General features: G+C 43.1%; 1 protein-coding gene across 1 annotated transcript in view; it reads right to left on the reverse strand.

Annotated features, from left to right (window-relative positions):
• Positions 1 to 19232, reverse strand: part of ADAMTS14 (ADAM metallopeptidase with thrombospondin type 1 motif 14) — a 296983-nt gene extending 277751 nt beyond the window's left edge. Inside the window, exons 1-2 of the mRNA XM_073585783.1 lie at positions 18803 to 19232; positions 17536 to 17921 (exon numbers count right to left, since the gene is read on the reverse strand). Coding sequence (XP_073441884.1) covers positions 17536 to 17921; positions 18803 to 18887 — 471 coding nt within the window. The 5' untranslated portion in view covers positions 18888 to 19232. The remainder of the gene's footprint in view (positions 1 to 17535; positions 17922 to 18802) is intronic.
• Between the last annotated feature and the right edge of the window lie 6542 nt (positions 19233 to 25774).

Here is a 25774-nt window from a genome sequence, read left to right on the forward strand (position 1 = left end):
GACTTCAGGGCCTGTTTTTCCTATCAGTCGGTTGGCTCATTTTGATAGGGTTTTTGCGGATGGCAGACAGCAGCTTTCCTATCCTGTCCTATGTAGTTAGCTTGGGCCCCATCATTTGCTCAACCTATCTTTCTATCTGTGTTGGTGTTTTCATCTTGCTTCACCGTCATTATATGTTGGGGGCTGCCTATTGCTTTTGGGTCTGCTCTGGGGCAGTTTAGTTTTTCCCCTTTCTGTCTTTAGGCTATGTAGTTCTCCGGCTGTGATCGAGGGGTCTAGGGCACCGTAGGAACCCCCCACGGCTACTGCTAGTTTTTGTGGATAGGTTCATGGGTCTGCAATCCGATAGCTGCCAAGCTCTCTGTTTTTTCTGGACTTAGCTGGTATTTTGTTTTTTCCTCCTTCGGTGACTCATCATAACAAATATCCAATATTATTCTTCTCAGTAATTTGTACTACAGATCTTTCCTGGGATTGGACCAGACGAGATTATTTTAGCTCATTTCCAACATAAATAAGCTCTGGGTGCCCATTACATTTTCAATAGTTCACCAGTTGTCTTTCTTTGGGCTTTTGAAGGATCTGCTGCATTTAAGATTTTCTGACTCAGTCATCCAGCTATCGCAACTAGGCTCTTAAAATATTCACTGAGATCTTTAGGCTTGCTCATTTTTCATGTTTCTAACACATCAACTTCAAAAACTGACTGTTCAGTTGCTGCCTAATATATCTCATCCACAGGTGCCATTCTAACAAGATAATACTATCAACTTCTTGTTATGGCTGAATATTCCTGTTTTGCACACAGTAGGGTACAGAATTTAGACTTAGGCTGGGGTCACACTAACCGACGAGAAATACGGTCCACATGCATAATACGGAGAAATGTCCCCTAAATAGTGATCCGTATGTCATCCATAATCAATGTGTGGTCGCGGATTTTGCGCATGTATGCATCCGTATGTAATCCTTATGGCATCTGTATGCTGAGATTTTCTCGCAGGCTTGCAAAATGGACATATAATGGATCCCTATGACAGGTTAAAACCCAAACGAAAGAATAGATATAAACACATAGAATACATACTGTATATATATATATATGTACACATGTCATTGAGACACACACACACATATATATATATATATATATATATATATATATATATATATATATTTACATTTCATAGAGTTCTACATAGCAGAATAGCCGCTATAATTCAATTGCCGGCTTCTGTAAAATCATTCCCAAACCTGACATGAAATGACAGATGGTTTACATACAGTAAACCATTTCATTTCATGTATTTTTTTATATGTCCCTAACTAATAATTAAATTAGGGTTAGCGGATAAGTGCCAGAAAAGGAGCATCTTATAGATGTGCCTTTTCTGGGGTGTCTTGGGGCAGATTTTTGTAGCCAGGGGGGCCAAAAACAATGGTCTCTCTCAAGGTTATTAAAATCTGCCCTCACTCACCTGCTTTACCTCTCTGGTTATTATTGTGCCGCGGGAGCCCACGCATTTTTTTCCAACGAATTAACCCCTTAATTTAACACCTAGACGTCCCAAATTTTACACACATACCCTAATCTAATTATTAGTTAGGGACATATAAAAAAAATACATGAAATGAAATGGTTTACTGTATGTAAACACGTGTCATTTCATGTCGGGTTTGGGAATGATTTTACAGAAGCCGGCAATTGATTTTGCGGCTATTCTACTATCTAGAACTCTATGAAATATATATATATATATATATATGTCTATATGTCTCAATGACATGTATATATATATATATATATATCTATATATATATATCTATATCTATATATGCATCTAATATATAAAGCTCAATGTGTGTGTGTATGTATGTATGTCCGGGATTGGCATCCGCACCGTCGTAGCTACAGCCACAAAATTTTGCACAGTCACACATCTGGACCCCGAGAGCATCATAGGCTATGTTGTGAGGCAAAATTTTAACCCCGAGCATTTCAATTCACCAAACAATTTTGCTCCTATCTACATAATGGGGAAAAGTGAAAGGATAAGTGTTGGAGGCAAATTGACAGCTGCCAGATGTGAACAAGGGGGACTTAAAGAATGAAAGCGATGGTGCCAAAGAGTATATACCGTACAGTTGCTAAGGTGGGGCCCTGACATGGGATACTCACCACACACGGGGATATGAACACACACACAAAATGCGCCACACACTACCACGTGCTTCAACACATATACCACCCTCAGCACACATTTCACCACACATACACCAACCTCGCCACATAAAAGTCGAAACACAAAAGTCGCCACTCAAAACTCGCCACGCTGTCCCAGAGCTGTTTAAAAGATGAAAAATGAGCTGTGATTGGTTGCTATCAGCAACAGTTTTCTTTGTAGACAGTTGTGGTAACTGAGGCCTAATATTCTTATAATTTCTGTGGTGTTATCGTCCTTCTGTAAAGCTGAAAATAACACAATTTATTACCGTGCCAACACAGACCACCCTCTGACACAGACTGCAGGGGGGCCCAGTATCACACAGGATAGGATTAGATACACGGCTCAGCAGTCAGTATCACACAGGATAGGATTAGATACTCAGCTCAGCAGGCAGTATCACACAGGAGAGAATTAGACACATGGCTCAGCAGGCAGTATCACACAGGATAGGATTAGATACACAGCTCAGCAGTCAGTATCATACAGGATAGGCATAGATACACGGCTCAGCAGACAGTATCACACAGATAGGATTAGATACGCAGCTCAGCACACAGTATCACACAGAATAGTATTAGATACATGGCTCAGCAGACAGTATCACACAGAATAGGATTAGATACACGGCTCAGCAGTCAGTATCACACAGGATAGGATTAGATGCACGGTTTTTATGTGCGATATAATCATTATAATTTGTTATAACTAACCACAGTTGGTTACTATGCCCAGGCAACGCCGGGCTCTTCAGCTAGTATACATATATATGTATTCTATGTGTATATATCTATTCTTTCGTTTCTTTATTAAACCTGTCAGTGTGATTTTACTGTATTGCTCACTGAATTGCCGGCTTTTCTGAAGGACACCGGGTGCGTATTTCTCGCAAGTCACACATCTGGTCCATGTGTAATGCATTTTTTTGCACACCCATAGACTTGCATTGGCGCATTTCGGCCGAAATACGCTGACAATCGCAGCATGCTGCGATCGGCACGGACCGTAAAATACGCGCGAGAAATATATGGCTGATGGGAGCTGCCCCATAGAGAATCATTGGTCCGTGTGCAATGCGTGGTTTTTATGCCTCTCACTAATCCGTATTTCTCTCTAGTGTGACCCTGGCATTACGGTCCCATACACATTAGTCTAATGTTGGCTGAGCCCGACGATATCGACTGGATTGGCCAGAAGTCCGGTGTGTTTAGATGCTGTAACATCTGCATGAGGCCACAGGCTCAAAAGGCTGCCTCAGACAGACTTGGCACAAGCCACTCCATCTGGCAGACTCCAAATAAATCCCAAACATTCTTTAACATCTGTACAGAGATCTGGTTTTACAATAGGACCCAGTGGAATGCTACCATGGAAGGTCTTCTGTGGAGAGTTAGGGATGGTCAACAAGCAGGGTCAGAGCCAAGAGGACATGTCAAGGACAAAATCAGAATCGGTAAGAATAGTAAGAAAAAAGCCGGGGTGAAAACACGAATACACTAAACCAAACAGGAGCAGGAGACACACACCTATACAGGGAAATACTAAACTATATCTGGCAGCTTACAGCAGCAAGCTGGAAGCCTTAGTAGGGTGTGGTGCTATCCACTTGGCTGAAACAAGAGGCTGATAAAGTAAGCTGGATACACACACCCATACTGCCAGTATGGATGGCACTACAGGTTCCAGCCACTCTAACCTTAGTGGCTGGACAGAGTATGCTGTCCAGAGCTTCTGGTTCTGACATCTCTATCACCAGCGCTGCCTGCAGACTGAATATAGTGGCACCTGGTGACACAAGCAGAAGTCAGGAGTAGGAAGTGGTGGAGATGCGATAGGAGCCCCAGACAACTGATTGTCTGAAGGGAAATGTCAAACAGGCATGTCTGAATCTTGGATTTCCGATCATGTTGTTCTCCTAGAGATAAGCCGGCCTGCTCAGGAGAGCAGGCCGAGATGGCTGCCAGTCGTACGATCAACTGAACCATTGTAAGTGCTAACGTGTATTGAAGAGCAGGCCAAGATGGCTGCCAGCCGTATGATCGGCTGAACCATTGTTCAGCAATCATCTTCAGTGTATTGTGGCTCAGGGTAACCAACTGTACACTTTAACAGTACTAAGGAAAAGCAACATATGCCATGAGGGCCCCAATAAGATGTTGAATGACTCACTTCTTCTATATTCTCTGTCAAGTTGATTGGTTTAATAAATTCACTAATGTTACTCCTAAACATAATCATTTTATTGTTAGCAATCACAACTGTTATGTCACCTTAAAAAAAGAAATGGTATACATAACAAACGTTCAGCATAACAAGCTCAACATTTACTGTTATTAAACCTAAACCGTAGAGCAAGTTAAATTCCAAATTTCCCTGTCTGCAATAATAATTCAAGAAAATCGACTCACCCTGCCCTGTAGAAAGCAGAACACTCAGTCCCAGTATAATACAAACAAATGCATTTTGGCACTTTACAACCAAGAAGAGGAGATGACAAAGCTTAGGGTTTTTTGCACAGTGCCATATTGAAACATGATAGAATGCAACAATGGTGCCATGCTGTACATGCTGACATCACTGTTACGAAGAACAAAACATTGTATACAATAATTTTTAACATCTGAATGCAAACATATGGGCATAGATATGCAGTTTGGTGCCCCTTAGTTGCTATAAGAGCCTACAATTTCTTGGGGACACTTTCACTAGATTTTTTAACTTGGCTGCCAGAATTCGTGGCCATTCACCAAAAAGAGTTTTATTGAATGTCTGCGTCTGATGTTATGTGATAAAAGTTGGCTCACAGACAAGATTCCAGTTAATCCCAAAAGTTTTTAGTGTTGAGGCCAGGACTGTACTGACCAGTTAAGTTGTTTCACACTAGACTTGGCAAGCTATTAACTGCTTAGTCACTTGCCTTGTGCATGGCAGTACTGTTATGCTACTATAGGTAAAATTTTTCCCTAAATAGTTTTTCTAATGCTAAATACAAACAACGCTTTAGATTATTTATTTATTATATTGTTGCCTATGACCCAGTATGAAATGTAAAAAGTAACCCAGATCATAATCATACAGTTTTTGTGCACCAATGGTAGGATGAAATGCAATACAAAGTACCAACAGTAAAATATGGTGGTGGTAGTATAATGGTCTGGGGCTGTTTTGCTGCTTCAGGATCTGTAAGACTTGCTGTGGTAAATGGAACCATGAATTATGCTGTCTACCAAAAAATTTGAAAGGAGAATGTCAGGCCATCTGTTCGTGACCTAATGCTGAAGTGCACTTGAGTTATGCAGCAGGACAATGATCCAAAACACAACACCAAGTCCACCTCTGAATGGCTTAAGAAAGCAAAATTAAGACTTTGGAGTGGCCTAGTCAAAGTACTGACCTTAATACGATTGAGATGCTGTGGCATGATCTTAAAAAGGCGGTTCATACTTGAAAACCCTCCAATATGGCTGAATTACAACAATTCTGCAAAGATGAGTGGCCAAAACTCCAATTAGGTTTAGAGAGACAATTACTTTTTCACACAGGGCCCTGTAGGTGTGGATTTTTTTCACATAGCTAAATAAAGACCTTCATTTAAAAACTGCATTTTGTGTTTACTTTTGTTTTCTTTGACTAATATTTAAATTTATTGGTGATCTGAAACATTTAAGAGCGACAAACATGCAAAGAATAGGAAATCAGGAAAGGGACAAACACTTTTCACACAACTGTATGTGTATCTTTACTTAGTATAATGTCTGTGACATTTTAATGTTTTAATGATTTAAGCCTAAGATAATGCTCAGAGTGTAACTTAAGGCCCTCACACTCAATAAATAAAAATTATGTAATTCCGCCAAAACTGGCCAAAAATTCAGTGTTATAAAGGGCCACCCGACTGTTCCCTAACAGATCATATTGGGTTACATAAGAACTGGGCAGTTAGAATACAATGCCCAAATCCTTTTGTTCAACAGAGCAATAAACCACTGCCAGTAGATTCTGCCAATGGCTCTAGTAGAAACTACAGCTTTGATAGCTGTCAGCCGAATGATAGTTTTATTATGGCAACCTAACGTGTGCATAGATATTAGACTTTAGTTGATCAAAATGAACTACTTCAACTAATAATTTTTCATCCATCACCAGGTGAGGACATATCATTGGTGCAACCTGTACAGCCACCCAGGAGGTAAGGGAGTCTACTTGTACCTCCAGCAGGTGAAATTGTGCATCATGATGAGCTACTGGACTGAAAAGGGCCATGTATTGTTCTGGTACAGGGATCCTCTTCTATCTGTGTTTGCCCCTGGGCCCATATACTGTTCTAGCAATGAGGCCCTCTTTAGTCTGTGTGCTCCACTGTCAATCACAGATAATTATTGTCTGAAATTAATTAAGGGTTCATTCAAACGGCAGTGATTTTGTTATACGGGAAAATCTGCCCGAGTTTCATCAGTGTTGTTTTTACCCTTCGTGACCGGGCCAATTTTTTAAATTCTGACCAATATCACTTTATGTGGTCATAACTCTGGAATGCTTCAACAAATCCCAGTGATTTTGATACTGTTTTTTCGCGGCACATTATAATTTATGATAATAGTAAATTTAGATTGATATGTTTTGTGTTTATTTATAAAAGTATCAGAAACTTGACAAAAATGTAAAATAAATTGCAGTTTTCAAACTTTGAATGATTATCCCTTTAATCCAGATAGTCATACAACAGAAAAACATGAATAAACAACATTTCCCACATGTCGGCTTTACATCAAAACAATTTTTTAAACTGTAATTTATTTTGTTAGCCTTTTAGGAGGTTTAAAAATGTAGCAGCAATTTTTCATTTTTTCAAGGAAATTTACAAAATTTATTTTTTTGAGGGACCTATCCAGGTTTGAAGTAACTTTAGGGGTGCTATATATTGGAAAACCCCAAACGTGATACCATTTTAAAAACAGCATCCCTTGACATATTGAAAACCGCTGTAAGGTAGTTTATTAACCCTTCAGGTGATTTGTAGGAATTAATGCAAAGTGGTATAGCCGGAATGAAAAAGTGTTTGTTTACCACCTAAATGTCGCTAACTTCTGAACTGACCGCTATAGCCGGGAGACTCTAAGGCCGCTATTTGGCCATGAACAGCTATGGCAAACATCAGGACCACACAATCATGATCTCGGTGTGTCAATTAGATTAAAGTGCAAGCCCCCACAATCTTTTAACCATTTATTTGATGTAGTCACTTTTGACAGCAGCAACTAAGGGGTTAAACAGATATGGACGGTGTCAACACCGATAATTTGTGATACGGCAAGTTGTCAGATATAGTGGACAGCCGAAAACTGCTGGATTGTCACCTTTATGGGGATGATATTCTCTTATATCTCAGGTCAGTATATATACGTATTGCGGTCTTGAAGAGGTTATCAAGAGTACTGCGTTTGATTAGTGAGTCAATTTGTACCATCAGAGCTTGGTAAGAGTTTCACCAGTTTTTCTTGGATGAAAAAATAACTGATGGAGGTTTCTAAAGCTTTTCCAATCAAACAGACTGTGAAAAATGGACAGTACACGGATGGCTCCTGAGTGCTGTCCGATTTTTTCACTGACTCATAGACTTGCATTGGCGAGTTTGATCCAACACTCAGATCAATAAACTGGACAAGTCTCCGTGTTTTAGTGCATACCACTCGCTGTCTGAAGAAAAAACTGGACACGTGAACAACCCTATTGTCAGGTCAGCGGTCGCGGCTGCGCCCGCTCCCGCCCCTCCTCCGGCGGCGGCCGCCGCCTCCTCCTCCTCCTGCCGGCGTCCTCGTCGCGGCACGGTCCCGCGCTCTGCCTCCCCTCCTGTGACTGCGCCGCGCTCCTTCCTTAGGGCGCACGCGCGCACCAGCGTTCTCTCTTCCCCCTACGGGGGGGTGGCGCCGGGGGCGGCACGCACCGCCCGCTTCCGGTCCCTAGGGTACTTCTGGCGCGCTCTCTATTGAGAGGACGCCTGAGTGTTTCTGTGCGCTCGCCACGTTGCGCTTTGGCCCCCTTCAGGTTCCTATAGTGCCCCCTGTTCCTGGCTGTCTTCTCCTTGGCTTCTAGTCCCCGCTCTTCATCCTTGTTCCAGTGTTCATTCCCTGCATGCCCGCTCTGTGCTCCCTTCTGGTACCCCCTTGTGTGCTTCCTCCCGGTCCTCTCCCCTCCAGTACCTGCTCCCTGTCTGTCTCCCCATCCGGTAGTCCTGTTTGTTCCTCTACCTCTCAGTCCTGTACTCCTGCCTACGGGCGCCTCTTATCCTTGAGCCGCCCCTCCTGGTACCGGCTGTCGCGGTTCTGTCCTCGGTGGTCTTGCCCCAAACGATCCCTGTATAGGGGTCGGTCTTCACCTGGAGCGCTCGATCCCCGGGGCTCCAGATCCACGACCCAGAGGGTCCACTCTCGGACGTCCAGCCCCGAAAAACGTCACAGTACACTCAGGCCATGGACCCCGCTGGTGCCACGGCTGCCACGCAGAAGGAACTGTTGTTCCTGCGTGAAAATCAGGCCCGAATCATGGCTTTTATGAAGTCCATGGACACTCGTTTGTCCGCTTTGCAGACCTCCGACCCCGGGCATGCTCCCCTCCTAGCCAGTCTGCAGCAGGAGCTCGCGCAGCAGCGCGATGCCCAGTCCCACGTTTTGGCATATATGGCGTCCATCGACGACCGACTGCTTGCCTTGCAGTCCGCTGCAGTCGTCTCTAACCCTCCCAGGGACGCCATCTCCTCCCCGCCCCCCCGCCTGGGTAAGCCTCCCAGATTTGGTGGAGATCCTAAACTTTGTCGGGGCTTTTTAAATCAGTGCAGACTGCACTTCGAGCTGTTGCCCCAACAATATCCCACGGATCGCGCCAAGGTGGCGTTCATAGTGTCCCACCTCGAGGGAGAAGCCCTGTCCTGGGTGAACCCTCTTTGGGAGAGGGATGATCCCGTCGTAGTGAATATCCAGCACTTCCTGGAAACATTTCGTAGGGTGTTTGACGAACCCGGCCGCTTGGCTTCTACCACAGAAGCTCTCTTTAATCTCCGCCAAGGGTCGCTTACGGTAGGGCAGTACGCCATCCGTTTTCGGACCTTGTCGTCTGAACTCGGATGGAATAATGAGGCACTTGTGGGTGCCTTCTGGAGAGGCCTTTCTAGCAAAATTAAAGACGAGCTAGCCGGTCGGGATACCCCCACCTCTCTGGAGGACCTTATAGCCCTGGCTACGCGCATAGACCTCCGTTTTTTGGAGCGTTCGCGGGAATCGGTTAGAGAACGCAAACCCTTCAGGCTATATCAAGCGCCCATTCTACGCTCTGCTGCTCCTTCTACTAGCAGCGTCCCCGAGCCCATGCAGGTTGATCGGGTCAGGTTGACTGAGCAGCGTCGCAGAGAGAGGATGACTAACGGGCTCTGCCTGTACTGTGGTGGGGCTAATCATTTCATCCGCACTTGTCCTGAGAGGCCGGGAAACGCCTCCACCTAGGTCAGGTAAGAGAGGTCTCCCTAGGTGATCATAATTCCTCTCTGCCGCTTACCCTTTCAGCCTTAATTATTTCAGGACGGGAGCGCAGATCTGTGGAGGCGTATGTGGACTCGGGTGCGGCTGGCAATTTCATCCGGCAGCAAGAGGTGGACCAACTTCAGATTCCGGTGGTTATCTTAAAAGACCCACGGGCTATCACCTCCGTCGATGGAGCACCCCTTCCCGGACTCGTTACCAGGATCACGACCGAAGTGGACTTACAAATTGGAGCGCTTCATTTTGAAAAGATAGCCTTCTATGTGCTGCCTAAATTGTCTCACGCTGTCCTCCTCGGATTACCCTGGCTTCGGCTGCACGAGCCAGTTGTCAACTGGCGCTCAGGGGAGATCCTCCGCTGGGGTCAATCCTGCCACACTCGTTGTTTGCAATCCGTGCTCCATCCTCGTCTCCTGCCTACGCCGACCAATCTCACGGGCCTTCCCGTACCGTACTACGCGTACGCTGACGTTTTCAGTAAAAAAGATGCGGAGTCTCTGCCTCCGCACCGGGCCTATGACTGCCCTATCAACTTGCTTCCTGGAGCCACTCCGCCCAGGGGGAGGACGTATCCCCTATCTCCAGCAGAGACCTCGGCCATGACTGAATACATCCGGGAGAACTTGGCGAAGGGGTTCATCCGAAAGTCCTCGTCCCCAGCTGGTGCAGGCTTCTTCTTTGTTCGGAAGAAAGACGGATCTCTTAGACCATGTATCGACTACCGGGGCCTGAACAATATCACAGTTAAGAATCGATACCCACTTCCACTCATCCCAGAACTCTTTGACCGGCTGAGAGGGGCTCGAATCTTCACGAAGCTGGACCTGCGGGGAGCCTACAATTTGATCCGGATTCGCGCAGGCGACGAATGGAAGACGGCCTTCAATACCCGTGATGGTCATTATGAGTATTTAGTCATGCCGTTTGGTCTCTGCAATGCTCCAGCTGTCTTCCAGGAGTTCGTTAATGAGGTGTTTCGGGACCTTCTGTACACTTGCGTAATAGTGTATTTAGACGATATCCTCATCTTCTCGCCTGACCTTCCCTCCCATCGGAGAAGCGTACGCATGGTCCTGCACCGTCTCTGGGAGAATCACCTCTACGCCAAGATTGAGAAGTGTCTCTTCGAGCAGACCTCCTTACCCTTCTTGGGGCATGTCATCACAGTTTCCGGTCTGAAGATGGATCCCGAGAAGCTCTCGGCGGTACTCAAGTGGCCCCGTCCCGTCGGAATCAAAGCCATCCAGCGTTTCCTCGGATTCGCAAATTATTACCGACAGTTCGTGCCGCATTTTTCCTCGTTGACCAAACCTATCTCGGCCTTGACCCGCAAAGGAACTAAGCCTGACCACTGGCCCTCCGAGGCGGAAGATGCCTTTTTGGCGCTGAAACGCTCCTTTGCAGCAGCACCGGTCCTACATCGGCCGGTGGCCAGTAGGCCTTTTGTTCTTGAAGTAGACGCCTCCTCCACCGGAGCTGGGGCGGTCCTCTCTCAGTGAGTCCCCCCTGGACGTCTGGTCCCCTGCGGGTTCTTTTCCAAGTCCTTTTCGCCAGCAGAGTGCAACTACTCCATCGGTGATTGGGAGTTGCTGGCCATCAAGATGGCTCTGGAAGAGTGGCGGTACCTGCTCGAGGGGGCTGTGCACCCCTTTACCATCTTCACGGACCACAAAAATTTGGCCTATCTGCAGTCCGCCCAAAGGCTCAATTCCAGACAAGCCAGATGGGCCTTGTATTTTTCTCGATTCGACTTCCAGCTTCACTTCCGGCCTGGTAATAAGAACACCAAAGCCGATGCACTTTCCAGATCTCTACAGTCGCCTGAAGAGGACGAGAGCCCCTCGTATATTATCGAGCCTGCCAAACTGATCACCGTGGCCCCAGTGAACTTTTCTACTCCTCCACCAGGCAAGACCTTCGTGCCTCAGAATAAACGTCTAGAGGTGTTGCGCTGGGGGCACTCCTCCAAGGTTGCGGGGCACGTGGGGTTCAAGAAGACTCTATCGCTTCTCTCACGTTATTACTGGTGGGCCACCCTTCGCCACGACGTGGCAGATTTTGTTGCCTCTTGCTCAACCTGTGCGCAGAACAAGATTCCAAGAACCTTGCCCTCCGGTCTTCTCCATCCGTTGCCGGTGCCGGAGGCTCCTTGGCAGCAAATTGCCATGGACTTTATAACCGACTTGCCCTGCTCAGCTGGTTGCACCACCATCTTAGTCGTGGCGGACCGCTTCTCTAAGATGGCTCATTTTATCCCCCTGGCCGGGCTGCCCTCCGCTCCGAAGTTGGCCGAGATCTTCATCCATCAGATCTTCAGGTTGCATGGTCTTCCCCTATGGATTGTGTCTGATCGAGGGGTCCAATTTACTTCTCGCTTCTGGAGGGCTCTATGTCAGCTCATGGGTACGTCCCTCGACTTCTCCTCCGCCTATCACCCGCAGACCAATGGGCAGGTAGAACGGATTAACCAGGACCTAACGACTTACCTACGCCACTTCTCCAACGCCCATCAGGATAATTGGGTCTCTCTTTTACCCTGGGCTGAATTCGCCCATAATAACCACCCCAGTGAGTCTACCACGAAAACTCCGTTCTTTGTGGTTTCTGGTCGCAATCCTGGTGTTCCTCTACCCTTTGTCGCCTCTTCAGGAGTTCCTGCAGCTGATGCCCTCGCCACAGAATTTTTGAATATTTGGAAGGAGACCAGAGAGGCTCTGGTGAAGACCAGTGCCCGAATCAAAAGACATGCAGACAAGAGACGGAGGGACCTTCCCCCGTACCACCCTGGTGATAAGGTCTGGCTTTCAACCAAGCACATCCGCCTGAAAGTTCCTTCCTATAAGCTGTGCCCTCGTTACATCGGTCCCTTCGAGGTACTAAAACGCATCAATGAGGTGTCTTACAAACTGAGGTTGCCGGCTTCTCTCCGGGTCCCTAACGCCTTTCACATCTCGCTCTTGAAACCTGTAGTTCTGAATCAGTTCCAACCGGTCTTCGTTGCCCCTCCTTTACCTATTGGATCGGATGACGTCTTTGAAGTAAAAGATATTTTAGCCATGAAGAGAGTCAGGGGGAAGACTTTCTTTCTCATTGAGTGGAAGGGATTTGGTCCTGAGGAAAGGTCTTGGGAGCCTCAAAAGAACATCAACGCTCCTCTAATCCTAAAAAAGTTTCTGGCCAATCTCAGAAAGGGGGGATGTAAAGAGGGGGGTACTGTCAGGTCAGCGGTCGCGGCTGCGCCCGCTCCCGCCCCTCCTCCGGCGGCGGCCGCCGCCTCCTCCTCCTCCTGCCGGCGTCCTCGTCGCGGCACGGTCCCGCGCTCTGCCTCCCCTCCTGTGACTGCGCCGCGCTCCTTCCTTAGGGCGCGCGCGCGCACCAGCGTTCTCTCTTCCCCCTACGGGGGGTGGCGCCGGGGGCGGCACGCACCGCCCGCTTCCGGTCCCTAGGGTACTTCTGGCGCGCTCTCTATTGAGAGGACGCCTGAGTGTTTCTGTGCGCTCGCCATGTTGCGCTTTGGCCCCCTTCAGGTTCCTATAGTGCCCCCTGTTCCTGGCTGTCTTCTCCTTGGCTTCTAGTCCCCGCTCTTCATCCTTGTTCCAGTGTTCATTCCCTGCATGCCCGCTCTGTGCTCCCTTCTGGTACCCCCTTGTGTGCTTCCTCCCGGTCCTCTCCCCTCCAGTACCTGCTCCCTGTCTGTCTCCCCATCCGGTAGTCCTGTTTGTTCCTCTACCTCTCAGTCCTGTACTCCTGCCTACGGGCGCCTCTTATCCTTGAGCCGCCCCTCCTGGTACCGGCTGTCGCGGTTCTGTCCTCGGTGGTCTTGCCCCAAACGATCCCTGTATAGGGGTCGGTCTTCACCTGGAGCGCTCGATCCCCGGGGCTCCAGATCCGCGACCCAGAGGGTCCACTCTCGGACGTCCAGCCCCGAAAAATGTCACACCTATAAATTAGCATCGGTACGAGTGCCATCCATGAAAAACTCTGAAGAAATTGTACTAGAAAAAACTAACATCTGAAAGAGCCCTAAGTATACCTTGATTTTTTTTCATCCAACAGATGAAAAAAAATCTACAAACGATCCTTCTTTGGAAGAGTATTGCCAGAAAGATCGTTTGCTTATCGTCCATTATCACTGAACATTTATGGCCAAGAAAAATAACAACGTGTATGGCTGAATCTGTCTTATGATGATTCTCCAGATGAGCATTCAGTGATTGCTCACGTTTATCTAATGAGTATGGCCACTTTTATAACTCTAGGTCCTAAGTGCAAATCTGAATGGCAAAGTGTTTATAGAACGAAAGCAAAAGGATAGTGATGATCTCACAACTATTCTGCATCATTTATAGCACTGTCCTATGCATACGGGTCTGAAAGAGAGTTTGGGCCCCTTCAGGCAACAGGTGCAACCACAGATTCTACACGGCTAAAAGGACCATTTCAGAAGTCCCTGTACTCTTCATTTGATCATTTGAGACAATTCAACTTTGAATTGGTTTGTGGAAAATTAATAATTATTTTCACACCTACATGATATGTCTTGCAATAGGTGTGAAAGAAATGGTACAAAATTAAAAGAAATCCCTAAATACTTATAAACCAAAAACATCAGACAGTAGCTGCCAAAAGTATGTCTGGCCCTGGATGACCTCTGGCATCAACCCACAACCAGCTTGTCACCAGGACACTTGCTAACGAAATACATCAAGTTATAGAAATCAGGTTTGGATAGTTAAAAACCTGATTTATTCAACTTTTATTTCCTCCAGGGCCATTTGGGTTTTTGCCATGTACAATATATTTTCTATTTTGTAAAATTTCAAGTGTAAATACAGAAAACTCACACGAGTTTGCAAATTTTTTAAAATGTTTTTGTACTCGGACATTCCAAAATTAAATAAAACACTTTTTACTTGTTTGAAGTTTTTTTTTTATTTTCCTGCATGTCAGTCTATGTGCAACACCATATTGGGTTACTGATGTGAAATTCATCCATCTATTGAATTTCAAATGTAAAAATAAATGAAACTTACTAATGTACTTTAATAATAAACTCTACACTGACCATTACAATTCAGACTTTCCTGCTGTCAGAACCTCTACTTTTACATTCATACCAAAACAGGAAGGGATTCTTCCTACCCACTAACCCCTTAGTGGCTAGAGTCATGCTTGAAGTGGCTGGTTGAATGGATGAATTGATCAGCAAAGCAAGCTCTCTTCTCAGTCACAGCAGATGCAGAGAAGGCTGGCTCACCTAATAATCTGAAACAGACACCAAGGTCCCTTCAAGCTCACCACTAGTGAAAAACAGAATGAGTAGCACACTACTGGGGTAAAAGCAAATGTGGAAGTGGACAATAGGACTAAGATAGGAAAATTAGTGCAGATATCATGAATAAAGTATTTTTGTAAGTTTGATTTTTTTAAACACAATAAAAAGATTTTACTTGCATCAGACAACAAATCTGTACTTAAAGACAAACTCCCATCAAATTTTTTATCCTCTTAGTATATTGCAGCTATCATATTATATAGCACTGTGTACTTACAATTGCTCATTTTGCCTTTCTACTCAGATAATTCTTCTCATTTATCTGCTCTATGTAGAACAGGAAATCTCTTGTATCATTCCCTTCTTCAACTCCTGACCCAGCTGCTCTGCTCCTTCCCCACCGCCAGGAACTTTTGCAGTGACTCATGACTCATACAGGGAAAATTGATCTCCTGTTTCTACATAGAGCTTAGTAGGATTGAGCTAGTAAGTTTTTAATCATGGGATGTCCTAGACCTAAAGGAAAAAAGTATTAACTGAATAGAAGGGTAAAATGAGCAATTGTAAGTACACAGAGCCATATAATATGATAATTGCAATATATTAACTTGATAGGAGTGCTTCTTTAGTGAAGTGTCTTGAAGCATAATATTTTTTTAAAAAGAATGCAGGAAACTTGACAAAATCCAAATGCAGAAATATGCTCATTTAGGCAAGTATTTTGACACCATATGGCCAATGCCTCATATTTTTCTTAGCATGAAGAACTTACACTGTAAGGCGTGGGAAACTGTAAGATAAACTTTTTTTTTGTATTCTGACAATTGGCTGATCTTCCCTCCAATCACATTGTCAATTTGAATGGGTTCAACAGGTTAAATAAAGTCTTCCTTCTTTTTAAGAACTTGTACAAGTTACAGTCAGAGGTCAACATTAGGCAGGTCTACAAGCTGGACCAGATTCATTGAGAATACATGCTCACCCCCTGAAGCTTTGTAATAAAACTCAAAGACATAAGAAGAGGAAAGGGTTCAGATACCAGTTGATATTACAAGAAACAGTAACTCTACCCTAAAGCTGAATCTCTGCACAGTAAGCAAGAGCCTAGGCAGCAGTAATAACATTTTGGCAAACTGGCCTTTTCTTTAAATGTCAGATTCTTCTCTATGCAGCATTCTAATAGACTGTGATGGCCTATATACCGTTTTTAATAAATATATTTACTGAAAATCTTGCAAACTGTGTCTTACTGACAGATGAATAGGAAACAAACCCTTTTGAATCACTTAATAACCATTGTTAAAAGAGATGGTTGAGAAGAGGAAACATGATAAGGCAGCAACGTGGTGATTGAAATTACAAAGCCAAGTAACTTAATTGCAGAGGGTGAAGAAAAAAGTTAGGATCTACAAGTCGCCGTTATGTGCTCCAGGTCATAATCATAACTTTAAATTGAGAGAAAAAAGAGCAAGGTGGATAATGTGCGTTGTAAGGTAAACAATGCAGTTTGTACAATACTGAATGTTTTTAGGGAAATTTGCATTTTTAGATGTGGCTAATTGAATTGATCTCACAATCGCTACAATTCTAGACCTTGCTCAACTAGAACACAACACATGGCTAATTTACATAATGTGGCGACTGGCGATGATAAATATCAGCCTATGAATTCACCGGACAGCTACATAAATACAAAAACCAATATTGGAAATAGGACCCCAAGTCCTCACATCTGTCCAGATTTCTATAGACTATGTATGACATGAGTTTACCTTCCAAGAATATGTGAAATTCAGACATACCCAAAAGGCAAACAGGTGGAAGTACAATACAAATTTTTTGCTTGCTCATTTTTCTGCTACCATCAGGAATGTTGCTTTGGTGTAGTTATGTTCTATTTTCAGAAATGCACTTGAAAAGCCAGGAATGTTATATACATAGGACTTGTCAAGCTAGCCCCCATAACTCTTCTAGAGATACAAATAAGCCAATGTATTTTTGGCATGAGTTGAGCTGACAGCAGTTAAAGCTTAGTTAGCTGCTGAGGCATATTATGCCCTCGACTTGTTTAGTGTAGTATGATATTCCATCAAAGAAGGCTACTTCTATTTTTGTCATCCATTTGCTGGCGAAAAGTTAAAAATGTAGAAAAAAAATTTCCATTCTTGAATCAGAAGATTAGGTTAATGCTGAAACAAACGTTCAATTGTATTCTGGCAATTGGAGATGTGGGTAACCTGGTTGCTGGTAGTGGTCCACAAATAATTCCAATAGGCAGTATGAGGTGACAGTACGGTTTATTCTCAACATGTTTCAAAGTTCTCAGACGTCTTCTTCAGGAGCCAACAATAATTCAATTGTATTCAGAAGAATGTCTCAAAATATTGGTAGGGACACATGCACACAGTACCTACCTGTTTTCTTTTACAGTACCTCATTTCCATATTCCATAAATGTATAGGTAAAGTAGTGGAAAATAAAATCATAATAAGAGTTGACTTACCAGTCCATCACAGTTGCTGATGGCCACAGTGGCTCCAGGCATATCCGTGATATCTCCTGTATATACACAATCAGCATGTATTGAGTCATGAGAAATCTCCTGGTAATCCTCCTGCCACTGAATAGTAGCCTGATGAGAAACCAGCTTTCTATTGGGCTTCAAACGCAGATGTAGCTGCTTGCCAAAGACTGTGACATTGAAGTACAAGCACCTATCATCTGACTGAGTTGTTGGATCAGGAATACTTCGGGCAAACCTCTGCCCAGGGTGCTTTAAGGTCATCCTACTTCCTCCTGCTGACACCATGTGGGAAATATATCGTCCTAGATGATCTGTACTGAATGGGACAACCATACCATATTCATTTAGCTTCCCAGAGAGGTGTTCTATTGGGGGGAAATAAGAATTTTTTTTTAAGTATTTAGAAATAAATTGGCTCAAAATTATTTTTAGTAGTCAGTTCTCAAGATCATATCTTTCTCTTTCTTTGACATGTGGACCACACATTTTCTACCACTAGTCCAATCTCGGCACCAAATGGTTTAGAGGAACATGTTGCTCTCATTTATTGGAAACTTATTGGGCCTTGTAAACTAGAACAGGGGTTGTATGCTGCAACACATTCTCGAAAAAATTAACTGAAGACCCCTGCTAAATATTGACCTTAGCCTGTATTCTAAGAAACATTTTACAGCTTTTCCAGCTGCTTACTCTTATTACACTTTCCCCCGCCAGGGGGGAATAAGCAAAACCTTGACTTGCAGCCCCATCAACATGGAGTAAGTTTATTGACACCTGTCAAAACAAACACGCCTTTGTATTAACCTACATTGACAAAGAAAACGTAAATTGGGTATCCAATGTTTGGATTCACAACTTTACTATGGACTTATAAGAAGTGCATCCTAGTGGTTATTCCCCTACAAAGTGGTCATCTGCTAAATAGACCAATTTATAGGCACATTATTTGAAAAAAGTAGAAATGATTACAAAATGTTCAATAACACAAGTCAAATTTTAAGAAAGTATCAAGACAGAAAATAAAGTGTCCCACTCAACACTCAGCAAAATCATCTCAACCATTCTGATCGCTTACGAAGCCAAGCACAAGGTGTTCTTACTTTGCATTTACCCACTTTCAAAGAAACCTGGTGGGATTTCATAAATCTAGAATAAAATGTATTTCGGGAACTGTTCATTCATGGTCAGAAGTCTTGGTTGATTTAGGCCAAATAAAACATTAAATGCAAGAATTTGAACAGCCTACCTTTGGAAATTAAAGAATCCACAGTTAGCCAGCAGAAAGATGTAAAAAAGCAAGACACAATCCCATAAATGTACAGAAAATCCATCGGATAAAGTTTGCAGAAGAGTTTGTATAGTTTCCTAGGTTAGGAGAAGCAGATAGATAGAGTATCCAGTCAATGAGAAGCTTGATGGACCTTTTTTTTTCCTCTTTAGATGTTCTCTATTTTGATCATTTAGAAGGACATTTACAGAAACAGAGAGAGCGAGAAAGAGAGAAAGATCTTGCAGGATTTTCTCCAGCCAGCCAGGCGTTTAACAATCTGTTCTCCTGTTGCAGTGCTGCAGATTGACAGGTCAGGAGAGGCACACTCTGGAGCGCTGGGGGAGAAACTTACAGCAGCTTTGATACAGTCTTTTTGGACCCTTGAAAACTGTGCCTATCCAGGAGAAGTCCCATCCATTTAGGAAGGCAAAAGAAAGAAGGGAGGAGGAGAAAAAGAGAGTGGAAAAGGGAGGGAGGTCTGGATAGTCAGAGTGCATTGCAACTCCAGCCAGAGGATGCAAATACTGACATCATCTGTAACATTGGAGCCCAGACACACCCTGGGTTCCCTCTGTCCCTCCTCTGGACAGAGGGGGTCTCCCAAATCTGTCACATGTGAGACTGTACCTTGCCGGAAAACTGGAAAAGAGGGGGGGAGTAAAACCAGAATCAGTCTGCATGCATTACCTTGAAGAATAGGTTCAGTGTTCCCAGTAGGAAAACACTTCAGCATCTGAACAAGAAAGTTACTTTATTTCCCACTTTCCTTCCAGGTGATTGCTCTCAATTTCTCTTTCGTAGAAATGTAACTTTGACTAACACTAGCAATTTTCAGTCATTTCCACAGAATTTGCATTAAAAGTTTTTTTTCTAAATTGATAAACGTTGTCATTTTTACTTGATAATGTGAAAGGAGGGCAATGACAGTTCTGGGAACTTGTGTAAATGATACTCTACAGTTCATTCCACCATACACTTGGATTGGATGCTCTCTACACTTGTTTGCTGTGATATCTCCAAGTTCCTTGGTATATATGGACGTGCGTCCTACAAAGCGAGTGCTTCCAGCCACCTTTTTGATGCAACTCATCAGTAATCATAAGCCATGAAACTCATTCTAAGCATATACATCAGACAAGTGCTATCCAAGATTTATACTGGATAGCATTCGGACCAATGTTATTCAATGGAGGAAAAAAACTCTCCAGTGTGAAACTCTAATTCAGAAAAAAGTCCAATATTTTATTGATAACATACCATACTTAAAAATCCAGCATCAAAAATAGAAAGACATGACAAATGGGGTCCCTGGTGGTCTGAAACCGAAGCATTTCAACCATTCATGAGTAAGCCCCGAATGGTCGAAACGTGTCCGTTTCAGACCACCAGGGACCCCATTTGTCATGTCTTTCTATTTTTGATGCTGGATTTTTAAGTATGGTATGTTATCAATAAAATATTGGACTTTTTTCTGAAATAGAGTTTCATGCTGGAGATTTGCATTTGCTGTTACAGACTACTCCCTTAATCAAGGTGGCTCCGTGCATGGACCAACAGAGGATTATTCAGAGACTGGTGAGCTGACTTTGTCCCCCTCCTTTTCCTTTCTCCTTCACATGCATAATGTAATTCAATGGGGCAATTCAATTTGGCATGAGAAAAAAAATTGCAATGCAAATCAGATGCTTCTCATCCATTCAATGCTATGGGTGCGTGGAAACCTTCGGACTGCACTCAGGTGACATACGAGTGCAGTTCAATTTCTGCGGATACAAACAATGGAGAAAATGGAGAATCATATCACGATTAGCTGACACTCTGGTGAAACTTGGATCAGAGTTTGATCACAGTGTCATTAACATACAGGCATGGAAAACATGGCTGCTTCCAGAAGACATCACCAAACCGGTCCATGATCTCTCTCTAGAGTTACACTTCAGTTGTAGAGAAGTGGATGGATCTGAGATGCAATACTACACTACCTGTAGACGGGTGTGGTATTGCTTGTAGATAGAAACGTCAATGTTCTTCAATTTTGACTTCTAACTTCTAATATATACAGTAGGAAGCACAATTATTTGCTTTTTTAGGTGGCTTCTATAGGACCACTGTGCAGCTGCATAAATGCCCTCTATAGTCTATCTATCTTCATCATAAAAAGCTAATTCTATGTGATAAAAATGACAAAATGACAACATCCAAAATGACATGAAATCTCTAACGTGCTAATATGACTGCCTGATTAAAAGATTTAGATAGAACTTCATCTTCAGCTCGGTGCCAAAGAACGTACTAGGGGTTGTTTAGCCTGCAGACGAGAGTTCACGGACATGTTATTGAGAGGTCATGGCTAAATTATGTACTGGAGAAAGTAAAGCCGCATTTTAGATCATTCACATTTGTAAAATGATTGTTTTTAGAGGTCACAAACATTTTGAATTTTAGGGTTTTATCAACTGACTCTTGATTGTTGATAAATGTGTAATACAAATGAAATATTAATGGCATTGACTAGAACACATCTTTTCTACAATAAAGGGTAAAAGGGCAGATCACATGGCCACATCTATGGCATCTATGCACTATGCTTTTGGCCAATCAGGTAAAGAGAGGCCTCTACTTTGCATATTGTATAGTCCTTAAAAAAAAATGACCATTTCAGTGCAGGTAACAGTACACACAGATTTGCATAGGGTGCCATTCACACAGGTTTTTTGCATGGTTTTTTTTTATGCTGGGTGCAGGCCGGGTCCTTCCAGTGGTGGCTCCGTAATGTGGAGTATCTGTAGGTGAACATATGGTATTGGTAGCCCACCTGATGTGATAGTAGAGGCGTGTGTTAGGGTACCGTTACACTTAGCGATGCACAAACGATCCCGACAACGATATAGATCGCTGGTGCATCGCTAAGTGGTCGCTAGTGAGCTGCCACACAGGCAGATCTCACCAGCGACATCGCTGGGGTCAGGGGTCGCTAGAGTCGCTACTTACCTGTCAGACGTGGCGATCCTGATGTCCTCCCGCCCGCGTCCACGCGTCGCTCGTCGGCGCCACTGGAAGCCCAGCAGGAAGCGGCCGACGAGAAATGGTCCAGGGCGATCTCGCGCGACCAACGATGAGCAGCAGGGAGCCGGTCGGAGGTAAGTATCAGACACAGCGATATCGCTAGCAATATCGCTGCTACGTCACAAAATCGGTGACGTTACAGCGATATTGCTAGCGATATCGCTATGTGTAACGGGGGCTTAATGGGCTGTTATGCAGACAGAGGTGTGAATGACATCCAATGCAAGCCTCTGGATTTTGAATACTTTACAGCCAACCAATGAATATTTGGTTGGTTAATAAGTGGTTGTTTTGTTAGTATTTTGCACCTTCTGCCCTTCGCCTTTATCACGGGGGACCTTTTGTGCATTTGTGTCTGAACATGGTAGTGCAAGTATAGCTGATATTTTCATCTTTTTCAGTGATGTCTCATCTTGTGAGTTCAGCAGCACAATGATTCACAGCCTTTTACTTCCTTGTTTCTGGGAGGTAGAGGGCAGACAGTTCTCCTTGAGTGCCAGTTATGGTTCAGTAGTTTCTGCTTTCTACTGTGACATATTAATGATCTGAAATCGTGGTTAATTCTGTTATCAATATATTTACATAAACAGATAACAGTGACTTTGAAAAAAAAAGAAGCTGGCTCAGAAAAGTAAAAGCTGTGATTAGGAGAACTGCTCTGGAATTGACTGTGATTTTGCAGGAATGATAACAGGTCAGGAGCTGAGAGGGAGGCAGGGAAATTAATTGGCTGAAGAAAGGAGGCTGGAATCTCATGAGTTAACTCCTCAGCCTGGAATGTAACTATTGCTCACACTTGATCTGGATTAGGCTACTTGTCAAGAAGCTACACACTATGTAAGATAAAGGCTTTCATAGCAGGAGAATAACAACAGATGCAAAAAGCAAGTCAATTGCAAGCGTGAAAATGGATTCTGTCATGGTTTAACAAAAATAAAGAAAGGGGAAGAGTTTTGTTGTGAAATTCTCATAATTTTTTCCAATGTTAGAAAAAACTAAAGAATTAAGGAGCTGGTCTGGAAAATATTGTTAACATTTTGGATACAGCTGTTTGCATACAAGCTACAATACAGTAGAACGAAAGAAGTAAAAACTTAACCCTTGGTATATTCCACATTCAGTTTGGCTGTAAGAAATCCTTCTCAATACATATCAATTTCAGAAGAGCTTGGGATACAGTATAACTAGGATTACTAGGGGTGTAAAATGTTGTATTGCTTTTTTTGAAATACATTGAGGTGTGCTGTAATAACCCCCTGACAAAACATGTGGACAAGTGTTCAGGCTACAGGGCTGAATGTTACACATGCGGAGTCATATTTAGCTGAAATTCTTTTACTATCTCTTGTCTTCTACGACAATGTGCATGTGAAGTGAACATATCTCAAGACAAGTATCACTGTCAAGTTGTCTGGATCGATTATCAATTCATATTTTTAACTTGCAGACTAAAACATTTCAACCAATCATTTGGAAATAGCAAACAACTACTGACTTGGTGCCAGAAAAATATAAAAGTACATTTTTGGGGTTTATATTTTTATTTTATCTTCGTCTGTAGTCTAGGTTTACACTATAAATTATGTGGGGCTGTCCCACAATGGACATTTATCACATATTATTTAGAGAACTGGTTATATTTGTCTAGTCACTGGGGACAAGTGATATTTTTCTAGTGCAATGGATAGATTAGACGGTAAGTGTCCATTGGGAAACAACCTCTTTAAAACGTTTTGGCACAAATCTTCCCTAGTTGACATATACAGTAGGCCGGGTTCAACCTTTGTTAGCAGTATATATTTTTGCTTTGCCATTGATCTAAACATATAAAAAAATTGGCAATCACTTTTTTAAAGCCATTTTGCACTGAACTCAATTTAAGGCTCTGTTCGCATCGACATCAGAGGCTCACTTCCAATCCTTTGCTGACAGTCCCGGTCAGTTTGATAGGAAGGATGGTGATCTGCTCTTTCCATCAAAACAACAAAAAACATGACAGACCTTCTTGTAAATTAGATGTCTGTGGTGTCCATTGTGCCATTGATCCTATCAAACAATAGGATTTCTGATAAAGTGAAGATGAGAAGAAATATTAACTGGGCAACAGCCGACTTTCCTTATAACTACCTACATGAATTTGATGCCAATGCTGGAAAACTCAATTTCTAAGACCAAAACATGAAAAGCCCCAACTGAACTTTGTTGCAATGCATTTGAGCAGGCGTCGGCGGCGCCATCTTTGAGGAGGAAATATTTTTTTTTAGCAAGTTGGTGCCGCCGGCGCCTGTGCAATAGCAGCTATCAGATCACCTCTATATACACCAACGATAGCTACTACTGCACAGGCGCGGCGGGTGCCATTTTCAAATGGAATTTTTTTTTATATCAGGATAACCTCAACCACATTAATTATAAACACAGTACACATGCGATTATGCTGCAATGCATGTGCCAAGCCAGAACCGGCCTGCAGAAGGCTTTTTTTTCCAGTATGTACATATAATATTCATTATGTAAACTAGGGGGCAGGTCAGTTAGGATCAGTGACCTGTCAGCAGTCTGCATTATAAATGCCTAATCAGAGCACCACATGAAGACCCCTTACAGGCCGCCCTAGAGCACGGGCATATCATTAACTCAAAACTGAAAATAAGGATTAAACAAGAACCACTAGACTAATTTCATCTCCCCAGATATCATTTTAATCAGTATTAGGGTATGTGCACACATTGCGGATTGCTGTGCGGAATTTTCTGTGCAAAATCTGCCGGGGTATATAAACTTTTGAGCACAACTATACATTGAAAAAGAAGGTACTGGGTATCAAATTTAATTATGTTAAATGTATCTCTTTATTGGAGCTCTTCAAAATCTGTTGTAACATTTTGTGGCTTTGGCAATAACTTTTCTTCAGACTACCACTGGTATGGAGAGAAAGGACAACTTTGACTATAAAATTAAATTTTTATCTATGACTGATCCAATTAATGTATACCTTTTCCTTTACATAATACATTTTCAAGTAAGGACATTGCCATACAAGTGTAGTTACATTTGTATTTTTGCTGTTTTCCTAACCTTTTGTCACCAAAGTACATGTATGTATTTTTTCTAGACAGTGTCATTTCAGAGAAGCTGGCCAAGAACATTTGTCAATACTTCTGAGAGCATGACCTCATGTTCTGGGCCAGCTGGCTCTTGTTGGATAGAGTTGAGTAACCTGCACCTTCACACCATGACTTCATCTCGGCTGCCAGGTTAATCAAACATTAGTAACAAACATGTAATGAATCGGATTTTCATCTGGATTTTTACATATTGCATTCATTCTAGATCTGTTTTACTTTTCTTTTTTTATAATTACATAGTTACACAATTATTTAGGCATAAAAGACACGTCTATCAAGTTCACAAAATATTTTAGGAATATATTTCTGTAGACACTTGCAGAAATCATTTGCTGGAAAGTAGGAACCAAATTTCTCAGTGGAGTGCTATGCCCTTCTTGATCCTCCTGACTCAAAATGGTGCACGGGGTTGTAGACTAATAATTATATTAGTAGTAAAAAAAGTACTACATCTGTGATTTGTTCTAATGAAGACGCACATGTGCTTTGAAGCGCGTTGACAGACAAATACAAACCATATTGATACCTTCATGATTTTTCCACTGCATCCTTTGCTATTGGCAGCAAGGGTTTATCTCCACTTTCTCCAGTTGCACACATGCAGCCAATTTCAGCAGTGGTCACAGGGCTTGTGCCTTTCACAGCCCTTGAAGGTGAGCATATTCTTTGCTTTACTTTTTGTTTTTATGACCCTATTGTACTTGTTATCTTTCCAGTTTTCATCACAATCATGTATAAACCACATGATCACTGC

The sequence above is a fragment of the Dendrobates tinctorius genome, unplaced genomic scaffold (genome assembly GCF_039654945.1).
Source record: "Dendrobates tinctorius isolate UK_male_01 unplaced genomic scaffold, ASM3965494v1 ptg000089l, whole genome shotgun sequence".
Lineage (NCBI taxonomy): Eukaryota > Metazoa > Chordata > Amphibia > Anura > Dendrobatidae > Dendrobates > Dendrobates tinctorius.